The 24,305-nt window shown below is 45.2% G+C and overlaps 1 protein-coding gene across 1 annotated transcript in view; it reads right to left on the bottom strand.

Annotated features, from left to right (window-relative positions):
* Window positions 1-15,101: 15,101 nt before the first annotated feature.
* Window positions 15,102-24,305, bottom strand: part of LOC100077339 (ceruloplasmin) — a 54,036-nt gene continuing 44,832 nt past the window's right edge. Inside the window, 1 exon segment of the mRNA XM_039914040.1 lies at window positions 15,102-15,293. Coding sequence (XP_039769974.1) covers window positions 15,102-15,293 — 192 coding nt within the window.

Here is a 24,305-nt window from a genome sequence, read left to right as displayed (position 1 = left end):
AGGGTCTCACAGCAGTCAAATGGCAGAGCCAGGACTAGAACTCAGGTCCTCTGATTCTCAGGCCCATCCTCTAACCACCAGACCACATTCTGAGCTTTCTATTACCATCAGGATTTAAATTGGGTCTGCAAGGAAGTCCAGGACCGGGGGACAAAGCAGTCATGCGAACTCTTTCCACTGGAGGATCTCAAAGCACCATATAAGGATTAGACACTCTAGGAAGATGAAATCGAGTGGATTTTAGGATGGCACTGCTCAGTTGCTCTTTATTTATCCCAGGTATCTAACTATAGAAAATGCTTTTAAAATGCAACTCAGTGACTTCCATTAGAAACAAGGAAGGGCTTCTAGGCCAAAAGGGATCAAACAGAGATTGTCAAGAGAAGTTAAAGAGGTCTCCAGTCCTGGAAATCTTTAAGAAAGGAAAAGACATTATTCTGTCTTTTGAATTTAAGTTTGGACTGCTTGGAGGCAGGGCTGGCCCCTGGATGTTCTGTCTAGCTTTAGAGATCTGCCTTCATTTCTAGATGGGGAAACTGAGACACAGAATCACGGTGCTTCTGGGAAAGGGTATCCCTCCGGGGCTCCGAATGTAGCTCCGGCTGAATGGGAAGGGATGGGAATATCGCAGCAAAATGCCCTGTGGCCTGCAGATGGTGCTGAGTTCTTATTCCCGAAGGATGTCTGTCAAATTCAGGGCTTCCGGCGTGGTAAGATGGCTTCACTAGGCCCTGGTGTGAGTCAGCAGAGAAGCTACGATCCCAAACCATCCTCACTTGCCCACTCTTCAAATGCATTTCCACTGTTGCAGAGCCATGTTCGGCTGTTTCTTAAGCAACCAGATGATGGCCATCCTAGTTTTATCAAGCAAGCCCATTTCCTTGAGTCACTCCAGATTGTCAAGGAACCAACGTAGATCGGGTAGCCCCCAGATGAGCGGATGTAGAGTTCTGGGCAGCTTGTATCTCTACAAGGAGAAGCCAGATCTGCGCTAACCAAAGCTTTCTAGGAGACCGGTTCCTAATACTGAATCAGTCAATCAATCAGAGGTATTTATTAAACACTTACTGTGTGCAGAGCACTGTACTATGCACTTGGGAGACAAGTTTCCTGCCCACAAGGAAGCAATGTGGCATAGTGGAAAGAGCACAGGCTTGGGAGTCAGAGGACTTGGGTTCTAATCCCAGTTCCACCACTTGTCTGCAGTGTGACCTTGGGCAAGCCACTTAACTTCTCTGTGCCTCAGTTACCTCATCTGTAAAATGGGAGATTAAGATTGTGAGCCCCATGTGGGACAACCTGATTACCTTGTATCTACCCCAGCACTTAGAACAGTGCTTGGTATATAGTAAGCACTTAACAAATACCAACATTATTATTATTATTATTATTGTTATTATTGAGGAACTTAAAGCTTCCTGCCCCTTACACCTCAGTACTGCCTTGCTCAGGGGAAGAAAAGAAGTGGTGAGGGAGATTTGCCAAAGGGCAAATTGTGGCTCTGCTCAGTGCCAACACTGAGTGAACAGGGATGATCATTCAATTTAATGTTCTTTCTGTGCATAATAATAATAATAATAATTATGGTATTTGCTAAGCGCTTACTATGTGCCAAGCACTGTTCTAAGTGCTGGATAGTTGAGAAGCAGGGTGTCCTAGTGGATAGAGCACACACCTGGGAGTCAGAAGGACCTAGTTTCTAATCCTGACTACACCACTTGCCTGCCGTGTGGCCTTGGGCAATTCACTTCACTTCACGGGGTCTCAGTTACCTCATCTGTAAAATGGGGGTTAAGACTATGAGCCCCATGTGGGACATGGATTGTGTCCAATCTGATTAGGTAATATCTACCCTACAGTTTAGGAGTGCCTGGCACATAATAAACATTTAACAGATACAATTAAAAAATGTTTCATGTGAATAAAGCCCTGGGTAAAAATGTCCGGGCAGTGAATGATATATATATATCAAGTGCTTATTCTGTGCAGAGTATACATCAAAATTAATCTAAGGACACCTTCTTCCTTATTTCTAGGCCAAAAGCTAATATAAATGGGCAGAGACCTAGTTTCAGTGCTATAATTCTGAAGAAATGAAAGGATTGGTATTGTGTTTTAAGACACTGAATCTTAAGTAATTTTTTTAGCTGGTTTCAACAAATACCATTTTCCTACTTAATCTTGCGCGTATACTGAGTAAGATTTGGCAAGGATCTCCTGGAAGGGCTAGTGGAACCTCAGGACACGAGGCATACAATGTGGGGGGCTCTGGCCCCTCTTGATCTAGACCGCCTTGAACTGTAGTGAGGGTGCTAAAGCCACATCCAGGCCTTATAATAATGCTGGTATTTGTTAAGCACTTACTATGTGCAGAGCACTGTTCTAAGCGCTGAGGTAGATACAGGGGAATCAAATTGTCCCACGTGAGGCTCAGAGTTAATCCCCATTTTACAGATGAGGGAATTAAGGCCCAGAGAAGTTAAGTGACTTGCCCACAGTCACACAGCTGACAAGTGGCGGAGCCGGGATTCGAACCCATGACGTCTGACTCCCAAGCTCGGGCTCTTTCCATTGAGCCACACTGCTTATCCACCTAGGACCTCTTGAAAGGTTCTTCTGACCCTTTCCATTCCTGTTTGTCTTGAAGCCTTTCCTCCTGGTGGAGGAAGTATTTCCAGCTCTAGACCGTTAGCTCGTTATTGGCAGGGAGCATGTCTGCTAATTTTTTGTACCGTACTTTCCCAAGCGCATAGTAGAGTGCTCTGCGCACAGTAAGCGCTCAATAAGAGAAGCAGCGTGGCTTATTGGAAAGAGCACAGGCTTGGGAGTCAGAGGTTATGGGTTCTAATCCCGGCTCCACCACTTATCTGCTGTGTGGCTTTGGGCAAGTCACTTCACTTCTCTGTGCCTCAGTTACCTCCTCTGAAAAATGGGGATTAAGACTGTGAGCCCCACGTGGGACAGCCTGATAACCTTGTATCTACCCCAGAACTTAGGGCTAGGCACATAGTAAGTGCTTACGTGGCTCACTGGAAAGAGCTCGGTCTTGGGAGTCAGAGGTCATGGATTCGAATCCCGGCTCCACCACTTATCAGCTGTGTGACTGTGGGCAAGTCACTTAACTTCTCTGTGCCTCAGTTCCCTCATCTGTAAAATGGGGATTAACTGTGAGTCTCACGTGGGACATCCATTACCCTGTATCTCCCCCAGCTCTTAGAACAGTGCTCTGCACATAGTAAGCGCTTAACAAATGCCAACAATATTATTATTATTATTATTATTAACAAATACTATCATTATTATTATTAATAAATGCCATTGATTGATCAACTGATTGAGATGGGTCGAGTCACAGAGTGCCCCACTTCTCTAGACTGAAGGCTCTTTGTGGGCAGGGACTGTGTCTACCAACTCTATCTCCCAAGCCTTTAGTACAGTCCTCCATACACAGTAAGTGCTCAATGAATATCATTGATTGATTAACTCCTCCCCTGCTGTTGCTGTTTTGGAGGAAGGAACTGTGAATCTCAGACTTTACCCAAGGATATATCCCTGACTAACTCCTAACACTATGAGTCAAAGCAACCAAACAACTACCTCTAACACTTTCATATTTATTTATATCCTTCTTCAGAGAGTACTTGTGTAAGTTCTATAATTCATTTTCCCACTTATTTATTTATTATGGAATTTGTTAAGTGATTACTATATGCCAGGCACTATTTTAAGCCCTAGGGTGGATATAAGCTAATCATTCATTCATTCGTATTAGTTGGACATAGTCCATATCCCACATGGGGCTCACAGTCTTAATCCTCATTTTACAGATGAAGTAACTGAGGCACAGATAGGATACCCAAGGTCACACAGCAGACAAATGGTGGAGCAAGAATTGGAACCCAGGAACTCTGACTCCCAGGCCTGTGTTCTTTCCATTACACCATGTTGCTTCCCTGTTTATTCTACTTTCTGAGTTTCTATGTATCCCTTTGTCTGATTTCTCCTTTAGAATGTAAACTCTATGTGGATAGAGAATGCATCCTATTTATCTGTTGTACTTTCTCAAGTATCTCAATAATAATAACTCAATAAATTATAATAATAATGATTGTGGCATTTGTTAAGAACAATCTGTGTCAGGTACTGTACTAAGCATGTCAAGCAGTGTACTAAATACCAAAATCTGGTTGAACATTACCACTACTAAAAAAAAAAAATAGTGGTATCCCAAGAGGCATTAAGAGATGACCTAGAAATGCTAGTTTCTCTTCCTTCCAGAAGAACCAAAGTTTCTCTTCCTGGCCCCTCACTTCATATTCAAACCCGAGAGTCCTGGTTTTCACCCCCGGGGCTATTCATTTGTAAAGCCGTAGCAGCCCGAGGAACCAGAGCCAGAAGAATGAAAATGGGAGTTCACTTCTGTAATAAGGACACTCCTTGTTCACTTCCAGTTGAGGTGGCAATTACATTTGGTCAGAGGAGGTTCCATTCTGTAATTAAATAGGAATTGTGTAATACTGGAAATTCACTTGCACACTGCCAGGAAGCCCGCAAGTTATTGACCAAGTTCTCAGAAAACCCAAAAGCTTGGGCAAAAGGCTGATTTCTTAACAACTTTCTGTGAGCTCTAGAAAACTGATAGCTAGTTCCTCTGCATTAACACTGCTGCTTTTCCAGCTTTCTAATTATGCTGCAATCCCTTGGAATACTTGCTCATTTTCAGTTTAAATCGCTTCTGACTTGCACTTCTAGCAGAGGGTGAGGAGAGGGGAGATGACAGCCTGTCCTAGTCTGTCTCTTTTATTACCCTTTAGACAAAGAATCGAGTTAATAATAATTTAAAATAATGATGGTATTTGTTAAGCGTTTACAAATGTGCCAAGCACTGTTCTAAGTTCGGGGGTAGATACAAGTGAATTAGGTCAGACACAGTCCCTGTCCCATATGGGGCTCACACTCTTATCCCCATTTTACAGATGAAGTAACTGAGAGAAGTGAAATGACTTGCCCAAGGTCACAGGGCACATAAGTGGTGGAACTGGGATTAGAACCAGGTCCAGGATCTACCTATTAAGTTATTTTGCTTCTCCACCTTCTCCATGTAATATGGATTATTTTGGTTACATTTGTTAAGTGCTTATCATGTGTTAAGCATTGTTCTAAGAGCTGGGGTAGATGTACATTAATCAGGTCAAGCACAGTCGCTCTCCCATACACGGCTCACAGCCTGAGTAGGAGAGAGAACAGGCATTGAATCCCCATTTTACAGATGAGGAAACTGACACCCAGAAGGGGTGAAGAGACTTGTCCAAGATCACACAACAGGCAGCTGGCAGAGTTAGAATTAGAACCAAGGTCCTCTGACTCTCAGGCCGATGCTCTTAAAATGTTGGTATTTGTTAAGCGCTTACTATGTGCCGATCACTGTTCTAAGCTCTGGGGTAGATACAAGGGAATGAGGTTGTCCCACGTGAGACTCACAGTCTGCATGCCCATTTTACAGATGAGGGAACTGAGGCACAGAGAAGTTAAGTGACTTGCCCAAGGTCACACAGCTGACAAGTGGCAGATATGGGATTCGAACCCACGACCTCTGACTCCCAAGCCCGGGCTCTTTCCAGTGAGCCACGCTGTTTCTCTAGCCACGTAGTACTAGGCCACGATGTTACTCAGAAAAGAGAAGGATTAAATTAAGCAAGGTATTTTGGATTGGAGGTATTTCAATTATCCTCAAGTTTTAGTTAACTGTACTCTCAGATGTAGGTCTATCTGAACCCCTACATCTGCCCCATCTGAAACCATCTCATTTGAAATGGTCTGGAGTGTTAACGTCTCCCTCCACCGTTGTTGTTTTTTCCTTAATAAAATTACTCATTCTAGGGAAAAAAGGAGGAATTGGAAGTTTGAATGGATCTCTGACACCAGGGCAAGACATTCAGAGGTGCTCAGCAGACTGTGAATCCCCCCAACCACAGGCTACAACTTGGATTTGGATTTGCTCCATTTTCTCAGCCCTCCCTAAACCCCACAGAACACATCTGCTATCCGTAATTTATTTATGTTAGTTTCTGTCTTCCCCTCTAGACGGAAAGCTTGCTGTGGGCAGGGAACATGTCTATAAACTCTCATCTATTGTACTCTCCCAAGTGCTTAGTACAATTAATTCTAAGCACACAGAGAGTGCTCAATAAATATGAAGAGAATTCCACTGATTCTAACTGAGGAAAACAGACAGAGAAATGGCCCTAGTAGGTAGGCTGAAGGAAACTGGATTTTATTGTTTGGGCAGAGTGTAATAGAAGGATTTTGCTTCCCTCTTCCTGGACACAGAGAAAGAGGAAAAGGAGGGGAAGGGATATGCAGGTAGCAGTATGAGTATACATAGGCTGGACCCAAGCAAATTTTTCATGCTGGGTGGAGTGTCAGAGAGTCATGGAATGCTGGCAAGAATTCACACGTCTTGGTTAAATACAGCTTCAAATAAAAGCATGATTTAGGTTTGGGATGCTGGGGAAATGAAGCCTGGTAATAATAATAATAATGATGGTATTTGTTAAGTGCTTACTAGGTGTCAAGTACTGTTCTAAGCGCTGGGGTAGATAAAGGAAATCAGGTTGACCCACATGTGGCTCACAGTCTTAGTCCCCATTTTACTAATGAGGTAACTGAAGCACAGAGAAGTTAAGTGACTTACCCAAGCTCATGTAGCAGACAAGTGGCAGAGTCTGGATCAGAAACCATGTCCTCTGACTCCCATGCTCTTGCCACTAGGCCACACTGAAACACCAGCTCAACATGTCCAAAACTGAGCTCCTTATCTTCCCTCCCAAGCCCTGTCCTCTTCCTGACTTCCCTGTCACTATGGACGGTACGACCATCCTTCCTGTCTCCCAAGCCCGCAGCCTTGGTGCCATCCTTGATTCCGCTCTCCCATTCACCGCACACATCCAATCCGTCACCAACACCTGCCGGTCTCACCTTTACAATATCACCAAGATCAGCCCTTTCCTCTCCATCCAAATGGCTATCGTACAGGTACAAGCTCTCGTAATATCCCGGCTGGATTATTGTGTCAGCCTGCTCTCTGATCTCCCTCCTATCTCTCCCCACTCCAGTCCACTTCATTCTGCTGCCCAGATCATCTTCCTGCAGAAACGCTCTGGGCAAGTCAGTGCCCTCCTTAAAAACCTCCAGTGGTTGCCTATCAACTTCAGCACGAAACAAAAACTCCTCACTCTAGGCTTCAAGGCTTCACCTTGCCCCCTCCTACCTCTCCTCCCTTCTCTTTCTCCTGCCCACCCCATAGGCTCCGCTCCTCTGCCGCTCACCTCCTCATCAACTCCCATTCACGCCTATCCCACCGTCGACCTCTGGCCCACGTCCTACCACTGTCCTGGAATGCCCTCCCTCCTCACCTCCGCCAAACTAGCTCTCTTCCCCTCTTCAAAGTCCTACTTAGAGCTCACCTCCTCCAAGAGGCCTTCCCAGACTGAGCTTCCCCCTTTCCCTCTGCTCCCTCTCCACCCTCCGCTCCCTCTCCCTTCCCCCTTCACCTCCCCTCAGCTTAGCCCCCTTTCCCTCTGCTCCTCCCCCTCTCCTCCCCCTCCACCCTCCGCTCCCTCTCCCACCCCTCAGCACTGCTCATCTGTATATATTTTTATTACCCCATTTATTTTGTTAATGAGGTGTACATCCCCTTGATTCTATTTATCATGATTATGTTGTCTTGTTTTTGTCCGTCTGTCTCCCCTGATTAGACTGTTAACCCGTCATTCGGCAGGGATTGTCTCTATCTGTTGCCGAATTGTACATTCCAAGCACTTAGTACAGTGCTCTGCACATAGTAAGCACTCGATAAATACTATTGAATGAATGTGGGACATGGACTGTGTCCAATCTGATTAGTTTGTATCTACCCCAGAGCTTTAGTACAGTGCCTGGAACATGGTAAGTTCTTAACAAATACCCTTAAAATAAGAGCTCTCAATAAATACCATTGATTGATTGATGAAGTTAGGAAACTAACATTAAGGTCATATCTTCTCTAGGAGGTCTTCCCTTATTAATCCCTCTTTTCCTTGGCTTGCTCTCCCTTTGGCATCATATATGCCCTCAGATCTGTGACCTCTGGACATTTGATATTCCCTCCTCCTCCAACCCCACAGCAATTATGTACATACCTTTAAATTATTTATTATAAATTATTTATTCATATTAATGCTTGTCTTCCCCTCAAGACTGTAAGCTCATTATGAGCAGGGAATGTATCTGCTAATTCTGTTTTACTGTACTCTCCCAAGAGCTTAGGACAGTGCTCTGCACATAGTAAGCATTCAATAAATACCATCGATTGATTGATTGATTGAATGATAGTCTAAGCATTAGGAAGCAATGAAGTTATTGCAATAGATTCTTTAACTGTATTCTGGCAAGTGTGTGGAGTAGTAAGCAAAAGCCAGGTCTGAGTTATGCCCTGGGCCTTATGGGCATTTTCTTTGAGGCCTGTGGGTAAGTTGCACCTTTGGCACATTTCCTAGGGAGAGGCGGGAAGCAGAAGCATCTGTGGCCCTGGATATATTTTCATTATCCTATTTATTTTGTTAATGAGATGTACATCACCTTGATTCTATTTATTTGCTATTGTTTTAATGAGATGTTCATCCCCTTGATTCTATTTATTGCTATTGTTTTTGTCTGTCTGTCTCCCCTGATCAGACTGTAAGCCCATCAAAGGGCAGGGACTGTCTCTATCTCTTACCGATTTGTACATTCCAAGTGCTTAGTACAGTGCTCTGCACATAGTAAGTGCTCAATAAATATTATTGAATGAATGCCATCATTCCCCTGATATAGCCTCACTCCTAAACCTCTAACAGGAGGGCTTCCTCACCCGTGAAAGCTCTACCATATGGGCTTCCACACCCTTGAAAGCTCTACTGACCGGCCTTCCTCACCCTTGAAAGTTCTACCAACTGGGCTTCCTTACTCCTGAAAGTTCTACTGGAAAGTCTTCCTCACCCCTGAAAGCTCTTCCAGGAGGGTTTCCTTACCCCTGAAAGCTCTACTGGGTGGGCTTCCTTACCCCTGAAAGTTCTAGTGGGTGGGATTCCTCACCCTTGAAAGTTCTACCAACTGGGCTTCCTTAGCCCTGAAAGTTCTAGTGGGTGGGATTCCTCACCCTTGAAAGTTCTACCAACTGGGCTTCCTCACTTCCGAAAGCTCTACCAACAGGCTTCCTCACCCCTGAAAGCTCTACCATACAGGCTTCCTCACTCCTGAAAGCTCTACCAGACAGGCTTCCTCACTCCTGAAAGCTCTACCGCGTTGGGTTTCCTTACCCCTGAAAGTTCCACGAGGTGGGCTTTCTCACCCCTGAAAGTTTTACCGGACAGGCTTCCTCACCTCTGAAAGTTCTACTAGCTGAGCTTGGCCACCAAAGAATTTGCCTGATCACCTAGGGAGATAGCCCAACCTGCAAGCAAAGCCTCCACCCTGTGTTATTCATTACCTTATGTTATTTGAGACTTACAGCACCAGAATGACATAATAATAATGGTATTTGCTAACACTTACTATGTGCCAAGCACTGTACTAAGTACTGGAGTAGATTTAAGATAATCAGGTTCCACACAAGGCTCACTGTCTAAGTAGAAGGGAGAACAGGTATTGAATCCTCATTTTGCAGATGAGGAAATTGAGGCACAGTGGTCACACAACAATAAATGGTGGAGAGGAGATTAGAACCCATATCTTCTGATTCCAGGCTCACGCTCGTTCCATTAGGCCACACTGCTTCTGCACTTTTCTTCCAGTTGCCCTGGAATTTGAATCTAACTCAGGCAAATGTGGCAGGTACTGACTACGGGAATTCCCATCAAAGGAACAGTCAGTACTCCCTCTGTATTCCCACACCCATTCCAGCACCACTGTCAATTATTAACCTCCCGGTAAAATCCCTGGAGGATCAGCCCACTGAGATAACTGGCAATGGCAGAAAGAGTTTGTTTGTGTCTGGTTTTTAATGCACATCAGTACTGCCGGCTACATCCACGATCCGACGGCCCTGCCCTCCGAGGTCGCCACAGAGCCCAAGAGTTTTCTTCCCGGCAGGTTTGGCACTGACTATTCACGTGGAATCCTCGATGCTCTTCAACCCGAATTTTTCCCTAAAGGAAAAAAGGTTAGAAATGGCATGAAACATGAACCAACAAACTCCACAGCCGAAAAACATCCATAATTTGTTCATTTTTTTAATGTCTGTCTTCCCTTCTAGACTATAAGCTTGTTGTGGGTAGGGAATGCCAGTCAGTCAGGCAAGTCGTATTTATTGAGCACTTACTGTGTGCAGACCACTGTACTAAGCGCTGGGGAGAGTGCAATATAATAAATAGACACATTACCTGCTCACAACGAACTTACAGTCTAGAAGGGGAGATAAAAATTAGTATAAATAAATACATTATAGATATAGAACGTTATGGATATATAATAAATGATGGATTACAGACTATGTCTACCATCTCTGGAAAAGCAGCGTGGCTCAGTGGAAAGAGCACGGGCTTTGGAGTCAGAGGTCATGGGTTCAAATCCCACTCTGCCACTTGTCAGCTGTGTGACTGTGGGCAAGTCACTTAACTTCTCTGTGCCTCAGTTACCTCATCTGTAAAATGGGGTTTAAGACTGTGAGCCCCACGTGGGACAACCTGATTCCCCTGTGTCTACTCCAGTGCTTAGAACAGTGCTCTGTACATAGTAAGCGCATAACAAATACCAACATTATTATCTCTGTTGTAATATACTCTCCCTAGAACTTAGTATAGTGCTCTATACATTATAAGCACTGTGTGAAGCTAGACTTTTTCCCTACAGGAAAAAACAGTAAAAATGGCGTATAATGTTTCACCAACAAGCTCTACAGCCTAAAATGACCAGGAATCTGACTACTCAGCTGGAACATGCAACCCAAACTAATTCTGTGGTTCTAAGCACAAATGGAAGATTTGTAAAAGCTGTAAAACCTCCCCTCTGATGTTTCCTGGGAGAGAGATTTCCCTTTGAATCTACCTCATTAAAATGAACCAGAGGCTGTTATTGCCAAATAAATGGACCTTAAGCTTGCCCTCGGATACTTGTATAATCGATGACGGGCAGAAACTGACCTGAAACGTGGGCTTGTTTGAGACTAAATCCTGCAATTACATAAAAGACAGTTCATGCCCAGTAAGGTTCCAAACCGCCTAAGAAGTCACTGGTGTTTCTTTCCTTTCTTAGGTTAAAGTGTTTTCTTGGTTCATTTCTCCCATCTGGGACACTTTGGGCATGTCTAAGGCATGATAGCCTCTCTCAGTGAGGGGAGCCCTGAGCCTCCCCACAGCCACCTCCTGGAGATTGGGTGAACCTGAAAGATGCTTTGAAAGCTTAATCCTTTGGCTGGCAGGAGGGCCGGGATGGGCAACCCAATTCTAGTTTTTGTTTTTTGCTTTTTAATTGCACTGCAGTGCTTATTATGTCAGGCGCCGTAAGCATTGGGGTAGATAAAAGCTACTCATTTTGGACACAATCCTTGTCCCTCAAGGGGCTTCAGTCTTAACTCCCATTTTACAGATGAGAGAACTGAGGCACAGAGAAGTTAGATGATTTGTCCAAGGTCACACAGAAGACTAGTGGCAGAGCCGAGATTAGAACCCAGGTCCTTCTGACTCTCAGGCCCGTGCTCTAACCATTAGGCCACTCTAGTTGGACAGTCCCGAAATTCCAGGATAATCCTTCAGTAACTAAGAAAGGCAGCCAAGGCGGCCTGCTGGCCCAGAACAAACGCCTTTATCCTTAATAACACTAATTTATTCATTCATTCAATCGTATTTATTGAGTGCTTACCATGTGCAGAGCACTGCACTAAGCGCTTGGAATGTACAATTCAGCAACCGATAGAGGCAATTCCTGCCCAATAACGGGCTCACTCCCATTGCCACAGTATTCTGGGCAAATTCATCACTGACTTCCTGGCCACCAGACACCACCCTCCCTTCTGGGCCACTTCAAGCAGTAGTTGGCAGTCTCACAGCCCTTAAGTGATGATTCATTCAATTCATTTGGTTGTATTTATTGAGTGCTTACTGTGTGCACAGTACTGTTCTAAACTCTTGGGAGAGTACAATATAACAATAAACAATTCCCTGTCCACATTGAGCTTATAGTCTAGATGATGATGATAATATTTGTTAACCTCTTACTACGTGCCAAACACTGTACTAAGCACTGGAGTACAAACAAGATAATCAGATCCGATAAGGTCCCTGCCCTATTTGGGGCCCATGGTCTTTGGCGGCCAAAAAATCATCTTAGAATTCCTCTCCCTTCCTCTCCCTTCCCCTCCCCTCAGCACCGTGCTCGTCCGCTCATTTGTATATATTTTTATTACCGTATTTATTTTGTTAATGAGATGTACATCCCCTTGATTCTATTTACTGCTATTGTTTTTGTCTGTCTGTCTCCCCCGATTAGACTGTAAACCCGTCAATGGGCAGGGATTGTCTCTATCAGTTGCCAAATTGTACATTCCAAGTGCTTAGTACAGTGCTCTGCACATAGTAAGCGCTCAGTAAATACTCCTGAATGAATAATGAAATGTGTCCGTTTATTGTTTATACTCTCCGAAGCGCTTAGTACAGTGTTATGCACACACTAAGTGCTCAATAAATATGTTTGACTAACTGTAGGAGGGAAAACAAGTATTGAATCTCCAATTCACAGATATAGAAACTGAGGTGCAGAGAAGTTAGGTGATTTGCCTAAGGTCACACAGCAGGCAAGTGACAGAGACAGGATTAGAGCTCAGATCCTATGACTGCCAAGGTCTGTGATCTTTCCACTAGGCCAGGCTGCTGCTCCTCAAAGAGCCCTGCACACGTGAGCTCACTCGGAGTTGGTTGGGATGACCGGAAGTTTGGCCATTCCAACCTGGGGAATTATAGGTGATGGGGTTCTTGGCACAGCCCATTCCAGGATGGCACTTGGACACAAGGCCCTCTCTCTGAACACAGGGAAGGGAGACAGCCAGCCCTACTACAGACACCAAAGCCTCTCTTTCTGCTGATCTCTCATCCCTTGATTCGTGATTATCTTGTCTTGTTTTTGTCCGTCTGCCTCCCCCGATTAGACTGTAAGCCCTTCATTGGGCAGGGATTGTCTCTATCTGTTGCCGAATTGTACATTCCAAGTGCTCTGCACATAGGAAGCGCTCAATAAATACTATTGAATGAATGAATAAAATCCCAATTTTTCCTGTGGTTTCACCAGGGATTTTAAATGAGCTCCAGGTGATTCCAGGGTTTCTGATGTCATATCAAAATTCAATGAATGCCATCGATTGACTGAATTGATTGAATGCTCAGTCAGTTAAAGGAACTAGAAGCAGCAGAACCTAGGGGAAAGACCATGGGCCTGGGACACAGGGGGCCTAGGCTTTAATCCTACCTCCGCCACATGTCTGCTGTGTCACCTTGGGCAAACTCCTTGCCCTTGTGCTAAACCTCCAGTAGTTGTCCATCCACCTCTGCATCAAGCAGAAACTCCATACCTAAGGCTTTAAAGCTCTCAATCAGTTTTCCACCTCCTACTTAACCTCCCTGATTTCTCATTACAACCCAGCACGCACACTTCGCTCCTCTAATGCCAACCTATTCACTGTACCTCATTCTTGTCTATCTCGCCGCCGACCCCTTGCCCACATCCTGCCTCTGGCCTGGAACCCCCTCCCCTGCAATATAATAATAATGATAATAATGGTGGTATTTGTTAAGCGCTTACTATGTGCAGAGCACTGTTCTAAGCGCTGGGGGAGATACAGGGTAATCAGGTTGTCCCACATGAGGCTCACAGTTAATCCCCATTTTACAGATGAGGTAACTGAGGCACAGAGAAGTTAAGTGACTTGCCCACAGTCACACAGCTGACAAGTGGCAGATCCGGGAGTCGAACCCATGACCTCTGACTCCCAAGCCCAGGCTCTTTCCACTGAGCCACGCTGCAATATTGATCAGATGATCATTCTCCCCAACTTTAAAGTCTTTTCCAAGGCACATCTCTCCCCCAAGAGGCCTTTGCTGACTAAGTCCTCATTTCCTCTTCTCCCCCTCCCTTCTGTATCACCTGTGTACTTGGATTCGCACCATTTAGTCACCCCTCCCTCAGCCCCACAGTACTTATGTACATATCCAAAATTTATTTATGTTAATGTCTCTCTCCCCCTCTAGACTGTAAGCTTCTGGTGGGCAGGAAATATGTCTACCAACTCTGTCATACTGTACTCTCCCAGTGCTTAATATAGTTCTCTGGACACAGTAAGTGCTCAATAAATGTGATTGATTAAAAATGGGGCTCACCTCCTCCAGGAGGCCTTCCCAGACTGAGCCCTCCTTTTTCCTCTGCTCCCCCTCCTCTCCCCATTGCCCCTACTCCCTCCCTCTACTCTACCTCCTTCCCCTCCCCACAGCACTTGTATATATTTGTATTTATTATTTATTATGATGTGCACATTTATCTATGATTCTATATGTCTATTTTGATGGTATTGACACCTGTGTCTACTTGTTTTGTTGTCTGTCTCCCCCTTCTAGACTGTGAGCCCGTTGTTGGATAGGGATTGTCTCTGTTGCCGAATTGTACTTTCCAAATGCTTAGTACAGTGCTTTGCACACAGTAAGCGCTCAATCAATACGACTGAATGAATGAAATGGGATGAGATAGCTGTTTTTCCTCTTCCTTAGACTGTGAACCTTATGTGGGACAAGGAGTGTGTCCAATCTGCTTGTTTTGTATGGAGCCCAGGGCTGAACAGGGCTTGCCACATGATAACTGCTGAATAAATATCATAATTATAACTATTATTAAGTTGGGAGTGGATGTGTCAGACTTATAAGCTCTTTGTGGGCAGACAATGCTTCTGTTTATTATTATATCATACTCTCCCAAGCACTTAGTACAGTGCTCTGCACACAGTAAGCACTCAATAAATTCAATTAAATGAATGAACTACCAGGTTCCCAGCCACCTGGTGGGTTGAGGCAGCAAATTATCCTCTTAAAATATTTTAGCGGCTTCTACGGCACCCCAGAAGCAGCAGTCTTACCTTCCTTCGGGAGTACGGTGTATGTGGCTTCCATCCCTCCAGCAATGTGCTCGCCGACATGGCAGTGAAATAGCCACGTCCCGACATCTTGTGGAAACATCACCACCGTTTGGTACGTCCCTGGAGGGAGGTCAAAGACGTCGGAATGGTACCTTCCCGTGTGCTTCGAGGAAAGAGTAAACAACATTTGCTTCATCAGTCTTCCAAGCGCTTAATGCGATGTTCTGCATGGAATGAATGCTCAACGAACACTATAGATTGATGGACTGCCCAGGTGACATCACACTCTTTCGCTGTAGATTTTTAGGCTGACATCACACTCTTTTGCTGCAGATTTTTAGGCTGACATCACATTCTTTCGCTGTAGACTTTTAGAAAGGGTTCTGATGCTGGGAAGTTGAGACAGATGCCACTAGGGGTAGCCACTAATAACGTTTGTGGTATTCATTAAACGGTTACTATGTACCAGGCACTGTATTGGGCACTGGCGTAGGTACACGCTAATCGAATTGGATACAGTTTCTTTACCACATGGGGCTCACGGTCTCGATTCCCATTTTACAGAGGCGGTAACTGTGGCCCGGAGAAGTAAAGTGATTCGCCCGCAGTCACAGAGCAGACCAGTGGCAGAGCCGGGATTAGAACCCAGGTCATTCTGATTCCCAGGTCCATGTTCTATCCACTAGGCCATGCTACTTCTCTAGTGATGGTGGATGTGACTAATTCCCATCAAGACTTGAAGGCAGAGGGAGCTGAGGGAAGAGGTAGACAGCGCTCAGACAGCAGGGTCACAGGGTCTGACAGTTGCTGGATGGAGCAGGTCCATTTCTAGGAGAGAAAAGGTTTATGTTTGGCTTGGACACTCCCCTCAGTTCAGCAAAATGAACCGTACTGGTACAAACAATTTAATTAAACAGTGGGTGGAGTGTTTATCCCTCCCCAAGCTGTTGTTTGCTTTGGGGAGAACACGTTGTCAATGTTTATCAATAAGGGAAGACATGGAAGTCTAACAGAATTCCAGGAGAGGACAGGGCCGGAACTGAGGCTTACAGGTTAGGCTGGGAAGCAGTGTGGCCTAGTGGAAAGACCATGGGCCTGCGAATCAGAAGACACGGGTTCTAATCCCAGCTCTGCCATTTGTCCGCTGTGTGACCCTGGGCAACTCACTTCACTTCTCTAGCCTCCATTTCCTCATCTGTAAACCAGGGATTAAATTCTGTTCTCTCCTACTAAGACTATGAGCCCCATGTGGGATAGGGATTGTGTCCAACTTGATTATCTTGTATTTACCCCAGTGCTTAGTACAGTACCTGACATATAGTAAGCGCTTAAATACCATAATTATTGTTATTATTATTATCACTTTTAGGAGCACTGTAAGCACAGATTTAATATTAGTAATAAGAGTAATAATAATGATAATAGAAGCAACAAATATGTGAGGTTCCAGGTAAGGGAGTGTAGAGGATCATCATGGAAAGAGCACAGGCTTGGGAGTCAGAGAAGTGGGTTCTAATCCCAGCTCTGCACTTGTTTGCTGTATGACCTTGGGGAAGCCACTCAACTTTTCTATGCCTCAGTTACCTCATCTGTAAAATGGGGATTAAGACTGTGAACCCCAGATGGGACAACCTGATTACCTTGCATCTATCCCCGTGCTTAGAACACTGCTTGGCACATTATAAGCACTTAAATAATAATAATAATAATGATAATGATGGTATTTGTTAAGCGCTAGCTATGTGCCAAGCACTGTTCTAAGCACGGGGGTAGATACAACGTAATCAGGCTGTCCCACGTGGGGCTCACAGTCTTAATCCCCATTTTCCAGATGAGGTAACTGAGGCAGAGAGATGTTAAATGGCTTGCCCAAGTTCACACAGCAAACAAGTGGCAGAGGAAGGACTAGAACCTAAGTCCTCTGACTCCCAGGCCTGCATTCTTTCCACTAGGCCATTAAGCACTTAGTATAGTGCTCTGCACACAGTAAGCACTCAGTAAATACAACTGAATGAATATTATTATTAGGAGAAGGACTGAGTCCCCAGGAGTGTTTTCACTGTTTCATTCATTCATTCATTCATTCAATAGTATTTACTGAGCGCTTACTATGTGCAGAGCACTGTACTAACACATTTGGAATGTACAGTTCGGCAACAAATTGTCTTCACAGTGCTCTGAGCATGTAGCCTCAACGTTAAGCCAGAACCCCTTTGGATTTGGATGGTCACACCAGGCTGGAGGATGGCAGGGAAGAGGAGGGAAGACCAGAGAGGCCAGGACCCCAGAGAGCCAGAGGCCTGTGGCTCACTGGTTCCATCCCACAGAATGTACCAACAAGGGCGTCGATCCCTAACACCGCTCTCCTCCAATCCAGTGGAAGGGAGGGGAACTCGGGTCCAGACTGTACAGTTGTGAAGAGCAGGGATAGTGTCTGCTAATCTGTTGCATTGCACTTTCCCAAGCGCTTAGTACAGTGTTCTGTACATAGTAAGCGCTTCACAAGTATGATGGATTGATTGATATTAATGAAACTGCCTTTGTCTTTCAGACCAACATTCATTTTGTTAATTCCATTTGGTCCACAGGGAACCTATCCCAAGGCCCCCAAAAGTCAAGGCCACCTGCTCAGTCCTTGGTGAAATGTTTGGTTTGGAAATTCCCCTCGGTTCAGCAGATCTGTATTGATACAAGTGCTTTAATTAAACATTGGGTGGGTTTATGCGGCCTCGTGTACCTAACAGTCCATCTCTTCCCCAAGCCATTGTTTGCCATGGGGAGGGCGGATGGGCCGAGCACCAGGGAACGAGTGGCGACATTATTTCTAAATGATTATGAAAGCAGCGTGGCTCAGTGGAAAGAGCACGGGCTTTGGAGTCAGAGATCATGGGTTTGAATCCCGGCTCGGCCACTTGTCAGCTGTGCGACTTTGGGCAAGTCACTTAACTTCTTGGTGCCTCAGTTACCTCATCTGTAAAATGGGGATTAAGACTGTGAGCCCCACGTGGGACAACCTGATTCCCCTGTGTCTATCCCAGCGCTTAGAACAGTGCTCGGCACATAGTAAGTGCTTAACAAATACCAACATTATTATTATTATTTCTACTAGGAACCATTGGTCAAGAGAAATGTCCTGTTCTCCTCACTTGCAGGGAGTGGAGGTACAATTCGAAGTGGGCTCACAAACTGCAGAAGTGTGTGGAAATTTGGGAAAGGAAATTCCAGTAATATATACTACGTTCATACAAAGCTGCTCCCCCAAGTTCTCGGACCCTCACTGCCACCGAGAGAATCATCCTCGGCAACTCTGCCTTCTCTCCTGCCACTGAAAAGAGTTGCTCCCAGCATGTTCTGTGCCTGCCAGGACGGGATAAGATATGGGCAGAGAATGTGTCTACCAATCTCTGTTATACTGTACTCTCCAAGGTGCTTAGCACAGTGCTCTACACACAGTAAGTGCTCAATAAATATGATTGATTGACTGACTTAAAATAACCATTCCTACATGCTCTCAGACTCCTCCACCCCTGCTAAGATTTCAGTCCTATTTTGTGTATTTGTGTGGTGTTTCAGTGTTTCATCACTCCAGATGTGTCTGTCTCCAGTCCCTTCTCTCCACTTAAACTCTTAGATTGTGAGCCCCTCAAAGGATGGGGACCGTGTCTAATTCCCACCTGTGTATTTTCTCCCAGCACCAGGGTCCTGCCACCCAGGTAGTGGTATAACCACCGAGGTGGGTGAGGGTGGCTGAGGGTTAGAGAGGCTAGACTTGCAGACCAAAAGGAAGCATTTGATGCAATTTCTCCAGGTTCCATTTGACCATCCCATCATTAGTTAGGGAAGCCGGAAAGCCAATGTCCGGCAACAGTGAAATGAGAGATTGCACCACTGACCGGAAGGTCTATTTGTCCAAAGATCAGCGGCTCACAGACACACAGGCAGGCCGTCCTGGCCAAGTCTGCACAGGGCAAAAACCGATGCTCGTTTGGAAAACTAACCAATGGCTTCCAAAGTTGCAATCAAACTAGTAACTTTGGCCACAATTCCCTTAGATCAGTTAAAGGTTGTTTGTTTGGGGATGAGTTGACGGGAATTTTGTCAATGAGATCATGGGCTCAAGTGAGCCTGCTGATTGGTCTAAGGATCTGTCTGATTGACAGGAGCTGCCCAGGAGGACTGGGAGCTTTGCGGTGCTCCCCTAATTAATTAATTAATTGTGGTATTTGTAAAGTGCTTACTATGTGCCCAGCACCGTTCTAAGCACTGGGGTAGATACAAGGTAATCAGGTTGTCCCACTTGGGGCTCACAATCTTAATCCCCTTTATACAGATGAGGTAGCTGAGGTACAGAGAAATTAAATGGGTTGCCCAAGGTCATACAGCAGACAAGTAGGAGAGCTGGGATTAGAACCAAGGTTCTCGGACTCCCAAGCCTGTGCTCTTTCCACTAAACCCAGCTGCTTCCCCTCATCCGCTCTCGGCCCTCCTGGATTCCAGGGATGTCCTTGAGGTCTCCCTGGGCAGCCGTACAAGGGAACAGGACTCAGGACTGGAAAGTCAGGCAGGTAGATATGCCGCGTATTAGGGTGCCCAGAACCAAATCTCAGAGGGAACTAGTGGCATGTGATTCCACATACTCCTGTGCCCCTAGTGCTTCTATTCACCCTTCAAATGTTGGTTTGGCACCAGGGTCAGATTCAGGTCTATCAGTGGGCATTTCTCTCATCAAAATCCCAGGAAAAAAAACCCTCTCACCCAATTTTAGGTGTCCTGAGATAAGACTGGAAATTGTACATGTGACTCGAAACAAGGGGGATTGACCAGGACTAATTTGTCTGCCATCGGGACAGAAGGAAAGGACCTCGGGGTCAGAGTGGACCATGACTTGAAATGAGTCCAGAATGAGTCTTGGAGGGCTTTCAGAGAGGATGACACGAGGAAGTCGGGCTGCAATCCTGCTGCTAAGTTCATTTCTGGTGGCCCCTAGAACACCCTGTCAAGATTTCACACTTCATTTCAAGGTAGATGTGGAGAAATTTGAAGGGGTCAACAGAAGAGCACCAAAACTACGAAGGAGTAGAAAGCAGGCCTGACAAGGAAAAGTTTCAGAAGCATAACTGAATATTTTCTCCTCTAGCTGTCTGTCCTCTCCCATTTTAGTATTTGAGTCGCAAACTCACAAGCTAGACTGTAAGCTCGTCGTGAGCGGGGAACATATCTATCAAATCTGGCGTACTCTCCCAAGCGTTTAGTACACTGCCCTGCATACAGTAAGTGCTCAATAAATACCACTGATTGATTTTGTAGACCTGAGATTCTAAGGTCCTCCAATCCTAGTATTGGGCATCTGAATAGCTTTTTTAAAGAACACGCTGTTCACTCTGAGTGTAGAAGGAACTAGGAAAAGGTATCCAACCCATCACCTACCTCATTAAACTCAAAAACAGCTCACCAGAGGATTGTGTCTGGTGAATCTTAACCTCGCAGCACATTTAAAGAGAGAAACCAAAGAATGGACTGAAAATTGTCACTGAGTCATGAAATATCAACATGTTAATGAGAATCGAGAGCAGCAGTGTGGTCTAGTGGATAGAGCACTGGCTTAGGAGTCAGAAGGGCCTGGGTTCGGCTTCACCATTTGTCTGCTGTGCAACCTTGGGCAAGTCACTCAATTTCTCTGTGCCTCAGTTACCTCACTGTAAAATGGGACTTGACTGTGAGCCCATGTGGGACATGGACTGTGTTCAACCTGACTGTCTTGTATCTACCCTAGTGCTTAGTACAGTTCCTGGCACATAACAAACACTTAATAAATACCATAAAAAATAAAATAAGTCTTGTTTGATGAAAATGACTCAGAAAAAAATTACTTGTGGTAAAGAAGGTAATGCAACAACAAAGACTTGCCGCTCCCCATGACAATGGAAGCAGCGTGCCCTAGTGGATAGAGCTCGGGCCTGGGAATCAGAAGGTCATGGCCTCTAATCCCGGCTCTGCTACTTGTCTGCTGGGTGACCTTGGGCAAGCCACTTCACTTCTCGGTGCCTCTGTTACCTCCTCTGTAAATCTGTAAAATGGGATCCCTCAAGGTTCAATTTTGGGTCCCCTTCTATTTTCCATCTTCATCCACTCCCTTGGAGAACTCATTCACTCGCATGGCTTCAACTACCACCTCTGTGAGGATGATACCCAAGTCTACATCTCTAACCCTGCTCTCTCTCCCTCTCTGCAGTTTCACGTTTCCTCCTGCCTTCAAAACATTTCTACTTGGATGTCCTCCCGTCACTTCAAACTTAATATGCCTAAAGCTGAACTTCTTATCTTCCTACCCAATTCCTGTCCCCCCCTTAACTTTCCCATCATTGTAGATGGCACCTCCAACCTCCCTGTCTCAAAAGCTCATAATCTTGGCGTTATCCTTGATTCCTCTCTCTCATTCGACCCACCTATTCAATCCATCACTAAATTCCATCAATTCCACCTTCTCAACCACTAAAATCTGTCCTTTTTTCCCCATTCAAATTCCTACCATTTTAATTCAAGCATTTATCCTCTCCTACCTTGATTACTGTATCAGCCTCCTTGCTGACTTCCCTGCCTCCTGTCCCTCTCCACTCCAGTCCATACTTCATTCTGCTGCCTGCATCATTTTTCTACAGAAATGTTCAGAGCATGTTTCCCTGCTTCTTAAGAATCTCCAGTGGTTGCCCATCCACCTCTGCATCAAACAGAAACTCCTCACCATTGGCTTTAAACACTCAATAAACTTGTCCCCTGCAACCCCACCTCACTACTCTCCTTCTACAACTCAGTCCGCATATTTCGCTCCTCTAATGCTAACCTTCTCACTGTACCTCATTTTTACCTATCTTGCTGCCAGTCTCACTCCTACAACCTACCTCTGGTCTGGAACACCCTCCCTTCTCATATCTGACAGATTACTCTCTCTCCCTTCAAAGCTTTATTGAAGGATCATCTCCTCCAAGAGGCCTTACTTGACCAAGCCCTCATTTCTTCTTCTCCCACTCCCTTCTGTGTTGACCTAACTTACTCCTTTCATTAATCCCCCTCCCTCCAGCCCCTCAGCACTTATTTACATATCTGTAATTTATTTCTTTATATTAATGTCTGTCTCTAAAATGTAACCTCGCTGTGAGCAGGGAATATGTCTGTTTATTTTTATACTGTACTCTTCCAAGTGCTTAGTACACTGCTCTGCACATAGTAAATGCTCAATAAATATGAATGAATGAATGAATGAATGAAAAGATGAGGGAACTGAGGCCTAGAGAAGTAAGCCAAGGTCGCACAGCAGACAAGTAGCAGAGCCGGAATTAGAACCCAGGTCTTTCTGACTCCTAGGCCTATGCTCCACCCATTAGGCAACACTGCCTCTCTCTTTCATAGCATAGCTCCTTAGGCTATTCCTTGTTGGAATGTTTGGATGTGCCTGAGTAGTAAGAATCTTGCCTGACGCTTTCCCCATCTCAGCCAGAATGAAGCAAAGCTGCTTGTTTAGTCTGCTCTGTTCCACAGATTTTCTGCTGCTATGCTTGGGAATACACTGAGAGTGATGCAAGATGGTGTTAGAAATAGGCTTATGATCAATCCATCAATTAATTGTATATATTGAGTGCTTACCATGTGCAGAGCACTGTACTAAGCACTTGGGAGAGTAGAACACCAGTGTGGCTCAGTGGAAAGAGCACAGGCTTGGGAGTCAGAGGTCATGAGTTCAAATCCCAGCTCTGCCACTTGTCAGCTGTGTGACTGTGGGCAAGTCACTTAACTTCTCTGTGCCTCAGTTACCTCATCTGTAAAATGGGGATTAACTGTGAGCCTCACATGGGACAACCTGATTACCCTGTATCTCCCCCAGCGCTTAGAACAGTGCTTTGCACATAGTAAGCGCTTTACAAATACCAACATTATTATTATTAATGACCATAATGAGCTTACAGTCTAGAAGGGGAGACAGACGTTAATATGAATGAATGAATCAATCCATTAGTCAGTACGGTATTCAGTGAACAGAGACTGTGTTCAGCTCTCTGCAATGGAAACCTCCTTGTGCTAGGAGAAGCAGCGTGGCTTAGTGGAAAGAGCACAGGCTTGGGAATCTGAGGTCATTTGTTCTAATCCAGGCTCCGCCACCTGTCAGCTGTGTGACTCTGGGCAAGTACCTTCACTTTTCTGGGCCTCAGTGGTCTCATCTGTAAAATAGGGATGAAGACTGTGAGCCCCACGTGGGACAACGTGATTACCTTGTATCTACCCCAGCGCTTAGAACAGTGCTTGGCACATAGTAAGCACTTAAATACCATAATAATAATAATTAGTATTATTAAGGAGCATGGACCTGGAAGTCAGAGGACTTGGGTTCTAATCCTGGATCTGCCATTTGCCTGCTGTATGACCTTGGTAGGCAAGTCACATTGCTTCTCCATGACTCAGTTACCTCATTTTGTAAGATGGGGATCAAATCCTCCTCTCTCTGATGTAGATTATGAACCCCATGTAGAACAAGAACTGGGTGTCCAACCTGATTATTTTGTTTCTACCCCAGCGTTTAGCACAATTCCTGCCACATAGTAAGCATTAAACAAGTACCAACTCCCTCCCCAACCCGCCAAAAAAAAAGCAACCCAAAAAACCAAAGAAAAACAAAGCCTCAACAGCTACAACCTACTACTAAAGACCCATCCAAGCCCTAAAGCAGTGTCTACACTGTAAACTCGTTGTGGGCAGGGAATATGTCTGTTTATTATTGTCTTGTACTCTCCTAAGTGCTTAATACAGTGCTCTGCACACAGTAAGGGCTCAATAAATATGACTGACCGTTTCCAATGTTCCTTTAAAGTCTTCCTCAGCATCAAATGGCAAGGAGGATTACCAACAAGGCCTGGAGTGCTGTCGGTTCACCCACCACTAAATCAATGCTTACAGCAACGCAGCTCTGCTGGGTGGACTGGGTGAGGAAAATAGACCACAGCAGGAGGGAACTGAAACAGGGAGGGATATTGGTTGTGGAAAGTGAAGAAAGAAGATTTGAAGCAGGGAGGAGGGTAACAAGGCAGAGAGCTCTGGGGCAGAATCGCCCTCCTGTCCTGTTCTGCTCAGTCCCACCCATTCTCTGGGAGATGCTCCTTGACAAGATGGAGGTCGGGACCCTCAT

Source organism: Ornithorhynchus anatinus, chromosome 1, assembly GCF_004115215.2.
Source record: "Ornithorhynchus anatinus isolate Pmale09 chromosome 1, mOrnAna1.pri.v4, whole genome shotgun sequence".
NCBI classification, from domain to species: Eukaryota; Metazoa; Chordata; class Mammalia; order Monotremata; family Ornithorhynchidae; genus Ornithorhynchus; species Ornithorhynchus anatinus.
This window is presented reverse-complemented; position numbering and strand designations above follow the sequence as displayed.